At 45.0% G+C, this 16,778-nt stretch overlaps 1 protein-coding gene across 13 annotated transcripts in view; it reads right to left on the bottom strand.

Annotated features, from left to right (window-relative positions):
• The window catches only part of FAT3 (FAT atypical cadherin 3), a 697,764-nt gene that overhangs the window by 101,752 nt on the left and 579,234 nt on the right, over positions 1-16,778 (bottom strand). For all 13 annotated transcript variants that reach the window (XM_061628858.1, XM_061628860.1, XM_061628859.1 and 10 more), the window contains 2 exons: positions 8,209-8,405; positions 4,960-5,113 (listed from right to left, as the gene is read on the bottom strand). In XM_061628858.1, the coding sequence (XP_061484842.1) occupies positions 4,960-5,113; positions 8,209-8,405 (351 nt within the window). The remainder of the gene's footprint in view (positions 1-4,959; positions 5,114-8,208; positions 8,406-16,778) is intronic.

Here is a 16,778-nt window from a genome sequence, read left to right on the forward strand (position 1 = left end):
CAAGAACAGGGCTGCCACCAGCATGTAGGAATTGCCTTAGCAGAGGTCTGTTGAGCCCAAAACACTGTTTCTGAGAACGGCTAGCCGGAGGCCCCGAGGAAGTTCATAAGCTGGAATAGCCATGGTGAAGGTGATTATGTACAGAACAAACAAGTGAATGTAACATTTTAAGCAAAAGCATAAACAACTACTGGAAACATTCATGACCACGTGCCATGGACATGCTTTTAATTCCCTGCATCCCCTAGTATATAAAATGGTCTTACTTTCCTCCCAGAGGAAAGCTGGGGACAAGATTTAGTTGCCATGCAGTGTAATGATGCAGAAAAGTAATATCGCTGGTGTTGGTGTCAGTTTCAGGGTAATAGGAAGCTGATTGGCTTCATCCCTTCTCCTTGCTGGCTTCTCTTCTTGTATAAATTCGATCTAATTGCCAACCTTGTCTTAAGTTGTTCCTTAAATGACAACACTAAAGATCTGCTTCCTGTCTTGTGCAGAACGAACCTCCTGATAATATGGCATCTGCAGGAGGTCCTCACCTGCAGAGCACAGTGATCGACTGGGTATATAACGGGTAAGACAATCTTTTAGGTATCCTGGTCCCAAGCTGTATACCAAAACCAGAACCTTGAACTTGGCCTGGTAGCTAATGGGCAACCAGTGCAATTCTTTCAGCAGCTGAGTGACATTCTGGTGATACCCGGCCCCACTTAGAAGTTATGCCGCCGCATTTTGCACCAGCTGCAGCTTCCAGACCAACCTCAAGGGCAGCATCACACAGCGTGCATTACAGTAATCCAGCCTGGAGGTTACCAGTGCATAGACAACAGTGGTCAGGCTATCCTGGTCTAGAAATGGTCACAGCTGTCTTACCAGTCGAAGCTGGTAAAAGGCACTCCTAGCCACTGAGGTCATCTCTTCCTCAGAGACCTAGATGTATCCAGGAGCATCCCCAGACTATGAACCTGCTCTTTCAGAGGGAGTATGACCCCATCCAAAGCAGCCAACTGACCAATTATCTGAACCTGGGAACCACCAACCCACAGCACCTCCGTCTTGCTAGGATTCAGACTCAGTTTATTGGCTCTCATCCAGCCCACCACCAATTCAGATGTAACAGAGAAACAGAGTTGGGTGTCACCTCACCCCAAATCTCCTCATGACTGTTCCCAAGAGCTTCATATGGATGTTAAACAGCATGGGAACAAGATGGTACCCTGCGGCATCCCACAGCACAACTGCCAGGGGGCCAAAAGACAATCACCAAAAGCTATTCTTTGAAAATGACCCTGGAGATAGATCTGAATCACTGTAAAACAGTACTACCGATACCCATCTCACCAAGTCGGCTCAGAAAGATACCATGGTCAATGGTATCAAAAGCCGCTGAGAGATCAAGTAAGAATAACAGGGTCGCATTCCCCATCCTTCTCCCAAGAAAGGTCATCCATCAGGTGACCAAGGCCGATTCAGTCCCATAACCAGGCCTGAACCAAGATTGAAATCAGTCAAGATAATCGGTTTCATCCAAGAGTACTTGCAATTGCTGAGCCACAACCCTCTCGATCACCTTCCCTAAAAAATGAATATTTGCGACCAGGCGGTAGTTGTCACATACCAATGGGTCCAGGATGGGCTTTTTCAGGAGCAGTCAGCACTCTTTCAGGGTGGCTGGGACCACTCCCTCTCGCAAAGATGCATTGACCACACCCTGGATCCACTCAGTCAGACCCCCTCGGCAAGCTTTTACAAGCCAAGAAGGGCAAGGGTCAAGAGAACACATTGCTGGGCACATTGTCGCAAGCACCTTGTCCATGTCATCAGGGTGCATCAACTGAAACTCATCCCAAGAAGTTGCAGCAGACATTGTACTGGACACTTCAATGGGCACTACAGTAGATGTGGATGGGGCATCAAGATTGCTACGGAGGCGACCTACTTCACCTTCAAAGTGCCTTGCAAACAATTCACACTGGGCCTTGGAAGGGTCTAAAACTCTTATTTCCAGGAGTTGGTGTAAAGAGGCCCCTGACAATACGGAAAAGCTCCACTGGACGGCTACTTGAGGATGCAATTGTGGCAGAGAATTGGGCCTTCTTCAGTACCCTCTCCACCACACAGGAGGCACAGCCCTATCAGCCTCACAGCACGTCTTTCACCACCTGCGCCCTAGTCATCGTCCAGCCTGTTTCATTGCCCTTAGCTCACTGGTGTACCAAGGTGCAAACTGCGCTCCACAATGCCGGAGAAGGTGCTCAGGGGCAACCGTGTTAAGTGCCCGATGTATCTCATTGTTCCACAGCATGACAAGGGCTTCAACAGGGTCACTTGCTCTATGTACTGGGAACTCCCCCAGGGCATTCAGGAATCCAATGGATTCCATTAGTCTCCGAGGGTGGACCATCTTAATCTGTCCATCATCCCTGTGGGGGAGGATCGGAGCGGTACGTCTAAACTTCACAATGAAGTGGTCTGGCCCTGACATCCACCCCCCCCCATCTCCAGACCATCCCTTCCTCCGTCTGGAGCGAAAACCAAGTTGAGGGTGTGCCCTGCCCTACGAGTCAGGCCAGTGGCAACTTGAGACAACCCCATGGTAGTCATGGAGGCCATGAAGTCTGGAACACTAGAAGCAGCCTCAGCATGGACACTGAAATCACCCAGGACTATTGCTCTGTGCTCCTTCAATACCACAGCCAAGATGTCCTCTGCTAGCTCGGTCAGAGAAGTTGCTGGCCAGCAGAGTGAACAATACACTAGCAGCAAGCCTAGTTTACTGAATCCTTGGCCCAACACCAGGTGAAGGCCCCCACAGTCAGCTCCAAGACAGAGTGGTTTCCTGGTGACAGAGATGGAAGTTCTGTAGACCACAGCAAGCCCTCCTCCCCAGTTGTGCCGAGAATCCAGATGGACAAAGCTGGGTCAGATCAACTCTTCTCAGCTCAGCTATCCAGGTCTCAACAATGCACAGACAAAAATAAAAGGGAAAAGCACCACGCAATGGACAGAAAAGAGAGGCAGGGTCTGGTGCTTGGTAGGTTTATTAAGGCTCAACGCGTTTTGGAGTAATCCTTCCTCAGGAGCAATGGAGATCTGTTTCCTTTTCTCTGCCTGCGCAGTTCAAATTCTTTATCCAGCTCCACAATGTGTGACCCTGCCTCTCTTTTCTGTCCTCAACAATGCACACCAAATCGGCACCCTCATCCATTATCAAACCATGGAGGAATATGGTCTTATTGTGTGCCGATCAGGTGTTAAAAAACAGCACACACAGGCCAGTGGGCATTGCAGATGAGCAACCAGGAATCCGTCCATGCGAGGAGTGGGAGTGAGGAACAAGGTGTAGAGACACAAATACAAGTGTTTTTATGTACATTGTTGTACACATTACTTGTGTACAAAACTGCACTGCAAAATTCAGAGAAGTGTGAATTTTGAAGGATGATTGTGTTTTGGTCTGTGTATTGTGTTGGATGGTGTAAATCAGATAGCTTCTCTTTTAAATGAAAACTGAATCAAATTTCTCCCTATCTCTACTGTCAGGTCCCCAACAGGCTTTGGGGATATGGTGGAATGGGGCAGCAGTGGCTTCTTCCTTCTTCTTACCTCACCCCCTGCCCTCAGAGAGGAGAAAAGAAGATGGTGCTGCCATCTGTGTGTCACACAAACCTGTCATCCTCAATAGCTAAGGCTATCTCTTCAAAGCAGGAGATCCTAATACTTACACTAATCTCCCCTGACTAGGCAAGTGAGGTGACTGCCTCGGCAAATGAGAAACTCCTTCTTTCAAAAGACAGCTGCAGCTTGTGTGTGTGTGAGAGAGAGAGAGACAGAGAGGTTTGAATGGATCCACAGAAAATGTAATAATAATAATAATAAAAATGGAAATGGACTGCCTTTAAGTTGATCCTGACTTATGGCGACCCTATGAATAGGGTTTTCATGGTAAGTGGTATTCAGAGGGGTTTTACCATTGCCTCCCTCTGAGGCTGAGAGGCAGTGACTGGCCTAAGGTCACCCAGTCAGCTTCATGGCTGAGTAGGGATTTGAACCCTGGTCTCCCAGGTCGTAGTCCAACACTCTAACCACTACACCACACTGGCTCTCAACAACAACAACAGTAATAGTAGTAGTAGTAATAACAACAACAACAACAGTAACAACAACAACAGTAACAGCAGCAACAACAACAATAATATTCTTGTCTGAGGCAAAACCTGGAGGTCTCAATGGCTCCATCTGTATAGATTTAGATTGCTACTAGGCATCATGATGTGAAGCCTCCACTGAATATCAGCTGCTGGGAAGGAACAACAGTAGAGGGCTATGGCCTGTTGTGCATAGGCTCCTTGGAGGCCTCTGACTGGCCACTGTGAGAAAAAGGATGGTGGACTAGATGGGCCTTTAGTCTGATACAACAAGGTTCTTTTTACGGTCTTATGGTCCCAGATAGTGTGACATGAAAGGGATCGGCAGGGGAACCGACTCCCCAAATGTAGGTTGAAAAAATCAAGGTTTAGTGGAGTTGATGCCAGCTCTACATCCATCATCTCTGCCTTCTGCACATTAAACTGTATGCTACCTCACCTCTGCACTGTTTGCTCTTCTTTCTCAATGGGGAGGAAACTGTTGCTATCCTTCGCTCCCTCTAATGGTTCTCTCAGTTTTCCTTCTATTTAACAAAGGAACCTGGAGGATACTTCCTTGTTTGGGAAAACAGAACTGGTCCTAAGTTGTTTTCCAGGAAGACAGAAGTAACTACACTCTATTCCAGAACAATTTACACAGCTTCTTTCATGTACTGCATGAGAAGATCAGCATCACATTTCTATGATGCAGTAGCAGCACTCTAACGTTAAACTCCCCTGCATAACATACAAACCATACAAAGACAGCCACCTTTCTGACAATAAACTGCCAGTGTGAATATAACCAGTGCAAGAATTCTTGTCATCTTACCGCTTTCTGGATCCAACAAAAACTTGTTGTTCCCAGAGCCATACAGCGAATAACGAATTTCACCATTGGATCCAATGTCTGCATCTCTGGCGCCGATTTTAAGGATAACTTTGTTTGGTGGAATGTCTTCGGGAAATAATGCTACATATGTAACCTTAGGGCCAAAAACCAAAACGACAGAAAGTAATTGCAATTGTGAACCAAATGGTACGTATACTTTAGAAAAACAATGGCTTTCATTCAATGTGGAGCCACAGCTGAGTGGTAGAGCATATGCTTTGCATGCTTAAGGTTCAATCCCGATCATCTCCAGCTGAGAAAGACTCCTGTCTGAAACCTGGAGAGAGGCTGCCAGTCGGTGTAGAGTAGGGATGAGATCTTTCGGCCAGTGCAGCTTCAAAAGCATTCTGTCAACCTAAGGGGCAGTATTGATTTCAGTTCTTTCTTTGCCTGCTATCTGCTGCTTTTACCAGTCTGATTTCCCCCTTCCCCAAAATATTGATATTAATACATCAATATTTTGAAAGAAATCACTGACATTTTGAAAGAAAGGAAAGGAAAGCAACTATGCTACCACTGCCGCCTCTGCTGTGACGGAGGCTAGTCAGTTTCCATGTTAGCAGAGAATCCCCACCTCCTCCTCGGCAAGTGCCAAGTCCTAACTTGGGTGAGACTTGGCTTGCTTCTTGCTGCTTGGAGCTTGGATTATTTGAGTGGAGGGGGTAGCAGAGAGAAAGAGAGAGAGAGAGACCTGTACTGCTGTGCTGTGTGTAAAAACAATAAAAGAACAACATATTCAAGAGAATAATCAAGAGGGGGAAATCTGGTGTCGGGGGGAAACTGCTGAAGTTAGGAGCAAACAGGACCGCTTCACAAAGATGGAGAAGATGAAGACCACTGAAAAATTCAGCGGAATTCTCACCCATCCCTGGTGTAAACCAGTGGTTCCCAAACCCTTTTTCCCATAGACCACTTGAAAATGTATTGGGGTCTTAATTTAACTTAATTTTTCTGCCTGCTGTAGCAACTGGAATGCACTGTGCTACTGTATGTGCTGTATGATTTTCAATTGTGTTTTTATTGCTTCATTTATTTCTTATTGATTGTATTTTACTGAATTACAATTTGCATTCCATACAATTCAAATTGTAATACAATTATATACAATACATGAAATTAAAGAAGCAATAAAAATACAGTTAAAAATCAATATGGATATTTAATGTGGATATGCGGTGGACCACCTGAATGAAGCTTGCAGACCACTGGTAGTCCATGGGCCAGTCTGAGAACTCCTGGTGTACAAAATGCTCAGCAACATTGACCAACAACAGCTACATATGCAGGATGATATTCAATGCTAGTCCTACTAAGAGTACACCCATTAAAATTAACAAACATGACTAAGATAGGTTCATTAATTTCATTGGGTCTACTCTGAGTAGGACTGACTCAAATAAAACCCACAATATTTAATTTATCATAATTATTCCCTGAATATCTCAAGGCTGGACTTGCAAACATGAGTAAAGAAAATACCAGCCCAAGTATTCCAGGATGAAAATGACTAGGCACCCGGAATAAATGAATGGCATCAGTAGTATCTATGCAAACACTCAAGCCTTATTTTAACCCTCAGATCCAGGGCAAATGAATGCGTGGAGGGCAGGGTGAAGGGGGATTACACCTACCAACTCACGTTCCGGTCTCAGCAGAAGGTGAAAATGGAGTTCTGGATGTGTACAATTGTATGAAACAACCCAGACCCTGCATTAGTCATTTGAGGCTCTTCTTCATGTGGCCCCCTCCACAGGAGGCTTCGAGGGTGGCAACATGAGAACGGGCCTTTTCAGTAGTGGCCCCCTGGTTGTGGAATGCTCTCCTTAGGGAGGCACACCTGGTGCCTTCTCTATCTATCTTTAGGTGCCAGGCAAAGACCTCCCTTTTCATTCAGGCCTTTGGTATCCTGTCTTTGTCCTTTTTGTTTTTTTAACTTTTGTATATTGTGTCCTTAAAGTCATTTCATATTGTGTATTTTTAAAGTGTGGCAGACTAAATTTATAGGGTGGGATTGTAGCTTTGTGGTTGAGCACATGCTTTGCATGCAGAAACGTCTGGATTCAATTCCTGGCATCTCAGTTAAAAGAATCAAGGGGCAGGTGACGGAAAAGACCCATCTTGGCCTGAGATCTTGGGTAGCCACTGCCAGTAAGCAATACTGGGCTAGATGAACAATACCGCGATCTAGTATAAGTTACTTTTCTATGTTCGAAACCAAGCCCCTTCTCCATTTTCCCTCCCACAGCTGCTACATGAGATCACTGTCTTTTGCAACAGAGGGGGAGGCTAAGAAAACCATCCCTCCATTTGCCATCCCTGATGCTAGTGCTACAGATGATGAGTGTCAACGGCAGAGGGAGGAGGGACACAGAGCCCTCCATTTGTCTTCACTGGTACTGCCACAAAGGCCTTTAGCTGATGGCAGTCAAGGGTGAGACCAAATCAGGCTGCATGAATTAGAGATGGAAAGATCCATCCATTTCAGTTCTCTCGCTTTCCCAGTCTTAAATTGTGCAGCACTTCAGCAGCAATTTGAATTTTTTTTTTTAAAAAAAAATCCTCATGAAAATCCATTCTAGTGCAAATTTCACCTAATAAACACATTTTTGTAGGCAGTTTTGACTAACGTACACATTTTTGCAATCCGTTTCTTGTCATATGCATTTTTGCACATAATCTTTACTCATATATTCATTTTTATGCACACCTTCCCATATACATTTTTGTAAACATTGGTTGACTGGTGAACTGAATTGCAGAATTCAAGTAAGTGTGAATTTCGAGGAATGGCTATTTTGGTTCTCATATTGCTTCGGAAAGTGAGAATTCGCTAGATTCGGCCTGAAATGTGAACTGAATCAAAATTCTCACCCATCCGTAGTATGAATAATTGACTCAATCAGGAAAATCGGAAGTGTTGCCCTTTCGACATTGTTATGCTCCAAATCCCATCAGCCCCAGCCAGCATAGCCAGTGATGATGGGAGTTGTAGTCAGCATTTGGAGCAGAACAGGCTCCCCATCCTTGGCATGGTGGTTCCTATGTTTGCTACAATTTTGTGTTGAAGGGTTGTAACTTTGTGCAGTGGCCATTTCACTGGTTGCTTTAAGGCTACTGACTGAAAAGTGGGATATAATAAATCTAACAAATAGTAATTTTTTTTTTAAAACACCATTGTTGCTAACTAACCTGGTCACATACAGGGCTGTTGTCATTAACATCTGTGACAATCACTTCCACAGCACTCTGTGTTACAAACAGCCCATCGGTGGCTGTAATATTCAGAAGATAGACATCCTGTTCTTCCCGATCTAACGGTCTCTTGACATAAACCTTCCATTCATTCTGAACCAGGCCAAGGGCAAACTTCCCTTTGGGATTTCCTCCTGTGGAAAGAGACAATAATAGTTAACATTGTTCGTGTATTTGTGAGAAGTCCCACGAAGAGCTAAATCCTGAAGATGGGTTCCAACCATGATCCAGCCTTTTAAAAAAAATAATATTTATTGAATTTTGATGTATAGATTCAAAGGCACAGCATACATACATATCTGTAGATACTCAATGCAATGAAAACTGCATCGCATTATTTTGTCAAACAACAAAAGCATTCAACTATGCCCACCTTGGAAATCCCATATGGGTCTTCAAAACAAACCAAAAGAGCGCAACAACCCCTAACCTTCCCTTCCCTTGCAATGGCATACGAGCAAAGAAAACATAGTAGAGCAAATGCTTCTTCATTTTTTTAAAAAATATGGAATGATCCAGTCTCTTGATGAAGCAAAGGAGCTAGCATTCACTTATTTCCCTTCTTTTCTCAACTGCAGTAGCCCGTGAGAGAACCACATCTCTAATGTGTCCCTAGACGTTGCGCTGCAGGGTTCTGCAACACAGTATGCCGGAGGGGGAGGGGGAAGTGATAGACCTCTCTGCTACTGCTGCTCCCACCATTTGAGCAGGTGAAGGAAATGGGGGTAAGAACACAAGAAGGGACCTGCTGGATCAGGCCTACGGCCCATCTAATCTAGCATCCTGTTCTCAGGGGCCAACCAGGTACCTATGGGAAGCCTATGAGGATGGTGTTTTGGGGTCTGGTGAGAGGGGGTTTTGGAGAAGAGGAGAGCATTTGGGGGAAGCGTGGAGGGAAGCCAGGAATTCAAAATTTGTGCTGAGGAAGAAACAAGAAGACTCTGAAACTATCCCTAAGGTGGGCTTTTACAACTCCCTGAAGTTCTTCTCCAAACCTGGCTCAGCTTTTCCATAGATGTAATGTTGTACAACATCCTAACCATATTTTGTTTGTTTAAGATTTTGTAAATCCTTTGCATTCAGAGAATACCCAAGTGGTGTACAGAAGGTAAATATAAAACATAATACAGATCATAAAACATTATTTAAAAGCATAACACCCAATGAGAATTAAAAGCCTCAGAAATAAAATAAACTAATTTGAGAAGGCTTGTGAGAAAATAGACGTTTTCAACAAATGTCAGGAATTCCAAAGAACTGGTGCCACAACTAGGGATGGAAGGATCTGTCAATTTTGGTTCCTCATTTTTCCAATCATAAATTCAGTTCTCCACGTTTCTGCAGCAATTTGTTTTTTTAAAAATCCTCATGAAGTTGATTAGCATTTTAGTGAGAATTTCTCCTAATAAACACATTAATGTATGCAATTTTAACTGATGTACAGATTTTTGCAATCAATTTCTCATAATATAATGCATTTTTGTATGTCATTTTCACTAATATATTAACTTTTATACACATTTTCCACTAAGATGAGCATTTTTTGTAAGCACTGGTTGGTTGGAGAACTGCATCACAAAATATAGATAAGTTAGAATTTAGGATGGCTGTGTATTGATTCTCATATTGTTTCAGAAAGTGCAAATTTGATAAATTCGGTTTTAAAGGCAAACTGAGTCAAATATCTCCCCCATCCCTAGACACAACACTAAAAGTATGTGCTTGACTTACAGCATGATTTACTCTAGGGGCATGTTCAGCTACAGATCTAAGACTGGGATGGGACGTAGCAGGAGAGACAGTTTCTCAGATCCCCTGGTCCAGAACCATATAGGGCTTTATATACCAGTCATAAATTCTTAAATCTAAATTGGCAGCAAACTGGAAACCAGTGCAACACTTTCAACAGAGGCAGCACATGTTATCAATATGTTGCCCCAGAGAATCCACCTTAGAGGATACCCGACAGGTGGCTGTCCAGCTGCCTCTTGAAAGCCTCCAGTGTTGGAGAGCCCACCACCTCCCTAGGTCATTGGTTTCATTCCTGTACTGCTCTAACAGTTAGGAAGTTTTTCCTAATGTTCAGCTGAAATCTGGCTTCATGTAACTTTAGCCCATTATTCCGTGTCCTGCACTCTGGGATGATCAAAAAAAGATCCTGGCCCTCCTCTGTGTGGCAACCTTCCAAAAACTTGAAGAGTGCTATCATTATCTCCCCTCAGTCTTCTCTTCTCCAGGCTAAGCATGCCCAGTTCTTTCAGTCTCTCCTCACTGGGCTTTGTTTCCAGTCCCCTGATCACGCTTGTTGCCCTCCTGTGAACCTTTTCCAGTTTGTCTGCATCCTTCTTAAAGTGCAGTGTCCAGAACTGGATGCAGTACTCAAGGTGAGGCCAAACAGTGCCAAACAGAGAACTAGTACTTCAAGCAATTTGGAAACTATATTTCTAGTAATGCAGCCTAAAATAGCATTTGCCTTTTTTGCAGCCACATTGCACTGTTGGCTCATATTCAGCTTGTGATCAATAACAAACAGTTGTTCAACAGTTTCTTTGGCCTGTTCTTCATAGGACTGCCTTCTCTAGATCTTTTTGTTGTTGTTGTTGTTTTTGTTACCTTCACACACTCTTCTTCCCAATTTCACAGAATCTTTCCAGCAATTATGCTTGCAAAACATTACAGACAGTCAGCTTTGATTTAGGCTGCTGATAACTATTTGGCTAACTGGTCCTTTGCCTCCTGAGATTACACTTGGCAACTGCTTTGTGGTGCTTGTATCTCCCACGTGAGAGTTAAAACCAGTAACATTTGGTTTTTTAAATACATACACAGACACAAACAATTTAAGCCAAATTTTGAGATGATCCCTTTGTTTAGCTCCCGTTTAAGGGCAATCAAACTCAAACTGTGAACAATCAATAGCCTCTTCTTCACGGTGGCACAATTGTCTTTCCACTTCAGTCTCAAGAGAGGATGTACTACAACCTCTTCCTTGGTAACTCTTGTTACTAAGACAATTTCATTAGCTCTTGATTATGCAATCAAGGGAGTGCAGCAGGTTTCCATTAAGGAATCGTCTAATGAAAGCTTTTATCACAATGCAGTGTTGTTTTTATATTGATTACAATTTGTGAGTGTGTTGTGTGCATGTAGACTCTGCAGAACACACAAAGACACATGATTCTTAAGTAGACCTAACGAGAGGTCATTTAAGGAGCAGCTTAAGATAAGGCTGACAATTACATCGAATTTATACAAGAGGAAAAGCCAGCAAGGAGGAGAAGGGATGAAGCCAATCAGCTTCCTATTACCCTGAAACTGTGACACCAAAGCCAGCAATATTACTTTTCCGCATCATTACACTGCATGGCAACTAAATCTTGTCCCCAGCTATCCCCTGGGAGGAAAGTAAGACCATTTTATACACTAGGGGATGCAGGGAATTAAAAGCATTGCCAAGACAGTCCATGGCACATGGTCATTAACATTTCCAGTGGTTACTTATGCTTTTGCTTAAAATGTTACATTCACTTTTTTGTTCTGTACAGTAATCACCTTCACCATGGCTATTCCAGCTTATGAACTTCATTGAGGCCTCTGGCTAGCCATTCTCAGAGACAATGTGCTGGGCTCAACAGACTTCTGCTAAGGCAATTCCTACATGCTGGTGGCAGTCTTGTTCTTACAAGTGCTCAAATTCTACTTCAGGGCAGACCTTTAGTGTTGTGGCATCTACCCTTTGGAATTCCCTCCCCTTAAATATTTGACAGGCACCATCTGTTATCTTTTCATCACCTATTGAAGACCTTCCTCCTTCAACAAGCCTTTTAAGTAGAGACCTTATCCCAGTCTGTGTTGGATTTAGTTTTTATTATGTTTTCAAAGCCTTTTTTTTTTAAAAAAAAGATGTTTTTAAAGATGTTTTGTTTTAAAGTCTTTTTTTTTAGATGTTCTATAGTGTTTTGAGTGTTTTTGTTTGCCGCCCTGGGCTCCTACTGGGAGGAAGGGTGGGATATAAATTTAATGAATAATAATAATAATAATTGTTGTTTTTATTGTTATTATTATAACAATAACAACAACAAAACAGCAACAACAATAATAAATCATGCAGAGGTAACTCAGACTTGTCAGGTTTACTTTTCGGGGGTCCATTGCGATCACCCCTCCAGAAGGCCATCACTCAAAGGTCAGGGAAAGCCCTAAGAGGGCTGGCACCAAGCTACTTCCATGGTCAGGGAGCATGGCAGTTGTCCTGGCAAGTTGCATAGCATCTTGATCAGAAGCACTTGAGCAAGCTAGAGATGGTGTAATAAGATGTGATTCTGAAGGTCAGGTTCCAGCTATCTTGAGAGAGTTAGGAGATGAATGGGAACCCTTGCCAAAGCACTCAACAAATCTTCCTCTCCACTGCTCATTAAGGGCATGGTGATCAGCAAATAGAACCCAGTTAGTTTTGTCACAGCCTAATGATTATCGACTTGTGAAATATTTTCTCAGCCACACAGGTTCATTGACCAGAAACTCTGTGAAGGGCTTCTTATGGGCCAGGAATGGTATGATGGATGTGTTGTTCAGCATTAACTCTTGGCTTCAACCCTTATCTCTGTGTCCCTTGCAGAATTCCTGGCCCCTAGCTCCAGATTCTTCCACCGACAGCTACCTAGGGCTCACAGTACTAGCATGCAGAATGGTCAAACGCAACTAGCACACAGACTGGAGCTCACCAGGTGATTCTCGGAAGCTTGTGTGACTCGCAGTGGTGGCTGGAGTGCCGCTGGTAATGTGATCAACAGCCCAACCCTAGTGCATGTCTACTCAGAATTAAGTTCCAAGTAGTTCAGTGGAGGGTACTGCCAAGTAGTTCAGTGGAGGGTACTGCCAGGCTCCAGCATAAGGAACTAGGAAATCTGGTCAGACATTGTTATGGCATAAATACAGTCTCATCAGGCCTGCACAACTCATGACCCAAACACGGTAAAATAGCCAATTACGGTATTCCACCAGGAGTCCGAAAAAGGATGAATGTAAAACAACTATAACAACAAAGAGGGTGGGCGGGCATTGTGAAGCATGGCTGCCTGGGGCTTAGTGGATCACATGTTATGAAGGCCTGGTCTAAACGGAATATCCCTTTCCTTTAAAAATTGGTCCAAAGAGGATAGGAGACGGCCTTATATCCGGTTAGACTTCTACTAAGTTCTATATGCTGTTATTAAACGCCAGGTCGGTCATTCATAAGATCTCCCTTGTTCATGATTTGATTGTGGAGGAGGATGCCGACCTGGCGTGTATAACCGAGACCTGGGTGGGTGATCAGGGAGGAGTTGCTCTTTCCCAGATCTGCCCACCTGGGTATACGGTTCAGCATTATGGTAGAACCGAAGGACGGGGAGGCGGGGTTGCTGTGGTCTATAGGAGTTCTTTCTCACTCACCAAGCACCCTGTCCAGGTGACGACTGGCTTGGAATGTCTCCACCTTGTGCTGGGCCAGAGAGACAGACTGGGAATTTTGTTGGTGTACCGCCCGCCCTGCTGCTCAACAAATTCCCTAACTGAGCTGACAGAGGTAGTCTCGGAGGTATTGTTGCGGTCCCCTAGACTATTGGTACTGGGGGACTTCAACGTCCATGCCGAGACTGCTTTATCTGGGGCGGCTCAGGACTTCATGGTTTCCATGACAACCATGGGGCTGTCTCAATTTGTTTCTGGCCCGACGCATGTGTCGGGACATACCCTTGATTTGATCTTCGTCACTGGACATGGAGATGGTGATCTGGAGGTTGGGGATTTATCATCTATTCCTTTGTCATGGACAGATCACCGCTTGCTGAAGTTTAGGCTCACAGCAGCCCTTTCCCTCTGCAAGGGCGGGGGACCTATTAAATTGGTCCGCCCCCGGAGACTAATGGATCCTGAGGGTTTCCAAAGGGCTCTGGGGGTTTTTCCGACTAAGAAGACTGGTGCTCCTGTCGAAGCCCTGGTTGAACTGTGGAATACGGAAATGACCCGGGCGGTTGACACAATCGCTCCCATGCGTCCCCTCCTATGCAGAGCTCATACAGCTCCATGGTATACCTTGGAGCTGAGAGCGATGAAGCAAGAGAGGAGGAGGCTTGAGTGCAGATGGAGGCGAACTCCCGATGAATGCAATTACACCTTGGTAAGTGCTTGTTCTAAGCAGTATATAATAGCGGTGAGGGCAGCAAAAAAGAGATATTTTGCTGATACTATTAAGTCATCACTCTCCCGCCCAGCGGAGCTTTTTAAAATTGTGCGAGGGCTTTTACATTCTGGCCCTCGGGATATTATAGATTCATCTGTAGCCCGCTGTGATGAGTTCGCCGAGCACTTCCAAGATAAGATCGCATGCATTCGTCGGGACTTAGACTCCAATATTATAGCAGTTGGACCTAATGAAGTATCCAGATCACGGTCTTGTCCTCATTTATTGGATGAGTTTCAGTCTGTGCAGCTTGAGGATGTTGACAGGATCCTTGGACTGGTGCGGGCGACCACGTCTGTACTGGATCCTTGCCCCTCTTGGCTGGTGAAAGCTGGCAGGACCAGAACCACCGGCTGGGCCAAGGAGGTAATAAATGCCTCTTTAAGAGAGGGAGTGGTCCCTGACTGCCTAAAAGAGGCGGTGGTGAGACCACTCCTGAAGAAACCCTCCTTGGACCCAGACAACTTGAACAACTATAGACCTGTGGCGAATGTTCCGTTCCTGGGCAAGATCCTGGAGAGGGTGGTTGCTGGCCAGCTCCAGGGGCTCTTGGATGACACTGGTTATCTTGATCCATTTCAATCCGGTTTTAGGCCCGGTTTTGGCACTGAAACAGCCTTGGTTGCCCTGTATGATGACCTCTGTCGGGAGAGGGACAGGGGGAGTGTGACTCTGTTGATTCTCCCTGATCTCTCAGCTGCTTTTGATACCATCGACCATGGTATCCTTCTGGGAAGACTCACGGAGTTGGGAGTTGGGGGTACTACTTGGCAGTGGCTCCGCTCCTACTTGGTGGGTTGTCACCAGAAGGTAGTGCTTGGGCAACATTGCTCGACACCCTGGACTCTCCATTGTGGAGTCCCGCAGGGATCGGTACTGTCCCCCATGCTTTTCAACATCTACATGCAGCCGCTGGGTGCGGTCATCAGGAGTTTTGGGGTGCATTGTCATCAGTATACTGATGACATGCAACTCTATTTCTCCTTTTCATCCTCTTCAGGTGAGGCTGTGAACATGCTAAACCGTTGCCTGGCCGTGATAATGGACTGGATGGGGGCTAACAAACTGAAGCTCAATCCTGACAAGACCGAGACGCTGTTGGTGAGTGCCTTCACTGCCCAGATGGAGGATGTTCATCCTGTTCTTGATGGGGTTACACTCCCCTTGAAGGAACAGGTTCGTCGTTTGGGAGTTCTTTTCGATCCGTCCTTGTCTCTTGAGACCCAGGTGGCCTCGGTGGCACGGAATGCTTTCTACCATCTTCGACTGGTAGCCCAGCTACGTCCCTATCTGGACAGTGACGACCTCGCCTCAGTTGTTCACGCTCTGGTAACTTCTAGGCTGGACTACTGCAATGCGCTCTACGTTGGGCTGCCCTTGAAGATAGTTCGGAAACTACAGCTAGTCCAGAATGCAGCGGCCAGATTACTGACGCGGACCAGAAGGTCTGCTCATATAACACCTGCTCTGGCTCGTCTGCACTGGCTTCCTATTTGTTTCCGGGCTAAATTCAAAGTGCTGGTTTTGACCTATAAAGCCCTACACGGCATGGGACCGCAATACCTGGTGGAACGCCTCTCCCAATATGAATCTACCCGTACACTGCGCTCAACATCTGAGGCCCTCCTCCGGGTGCCATCCCATCGAGAAGCTCGGAGGGTTGTGACTAGAACTAGGGCCTTTTCGGTAGTGGCCCCCGAACTGTGGAATAGTCTCCCCGATGAGGTACGCCTGGCGCCGACGCTGCTATCCTTTCGGCACCAGGTGAAAACCTTTTTATACTCCCAGGCATTTTAAAGTATATTTTAAATTGTATGTTATAGTGTATTTTATCAGTATTTTCATTATTGTTGTATTTTGACGTTGTTGGTTCTTTGTTATTGTTTGTTTTGATCTTTGATTTTGTTATACTTATTGTATTTATATATTGTGCTTGTTTTATCTCTTATGTACACCGCCCAGAGAGCCTTTTTGGCTTAGGGCGGTATATAAATTAAATTAAATAAATAAAATAAATAAATATACTGTCTACAATAGCTGGCGGGAGCCTTCCAGGTTTTGGTGGGGGCCTTTCCCAGCCCTGCCTGAAATTGAACCTGGGGCCTTCTGCATGCAAAGCAGATGCTCTGCCACTGAGCCAGGGCCATTTCCCACAAGCAAAACAAGTCTCAGAGAGGTTTTCCCCTGGGGTGCATTCAATCAAGCAAACACCCGTCTGTATTCCGAGGTGCACCGTGGGCTCTTGTTGAGCTTCTCAATCACGCTTGGCAAGATGTAATATCAA

This window comes from Rhineura floridana, chromosome 5, assembly GCF_030035675.1.
Source record: "Rhineura floridana isolate rRhiFlo1 chromosome 5, rRhiFlo1.hap2, whole genome shotgun sequence".
In the NCBI taxonomy this organism is placed as follows: Eukaryota; Metazoa; Chordata; class Lepidosauria; order Squamata; family Rhineuridae; genus Rhineura; species Rhineura floridana.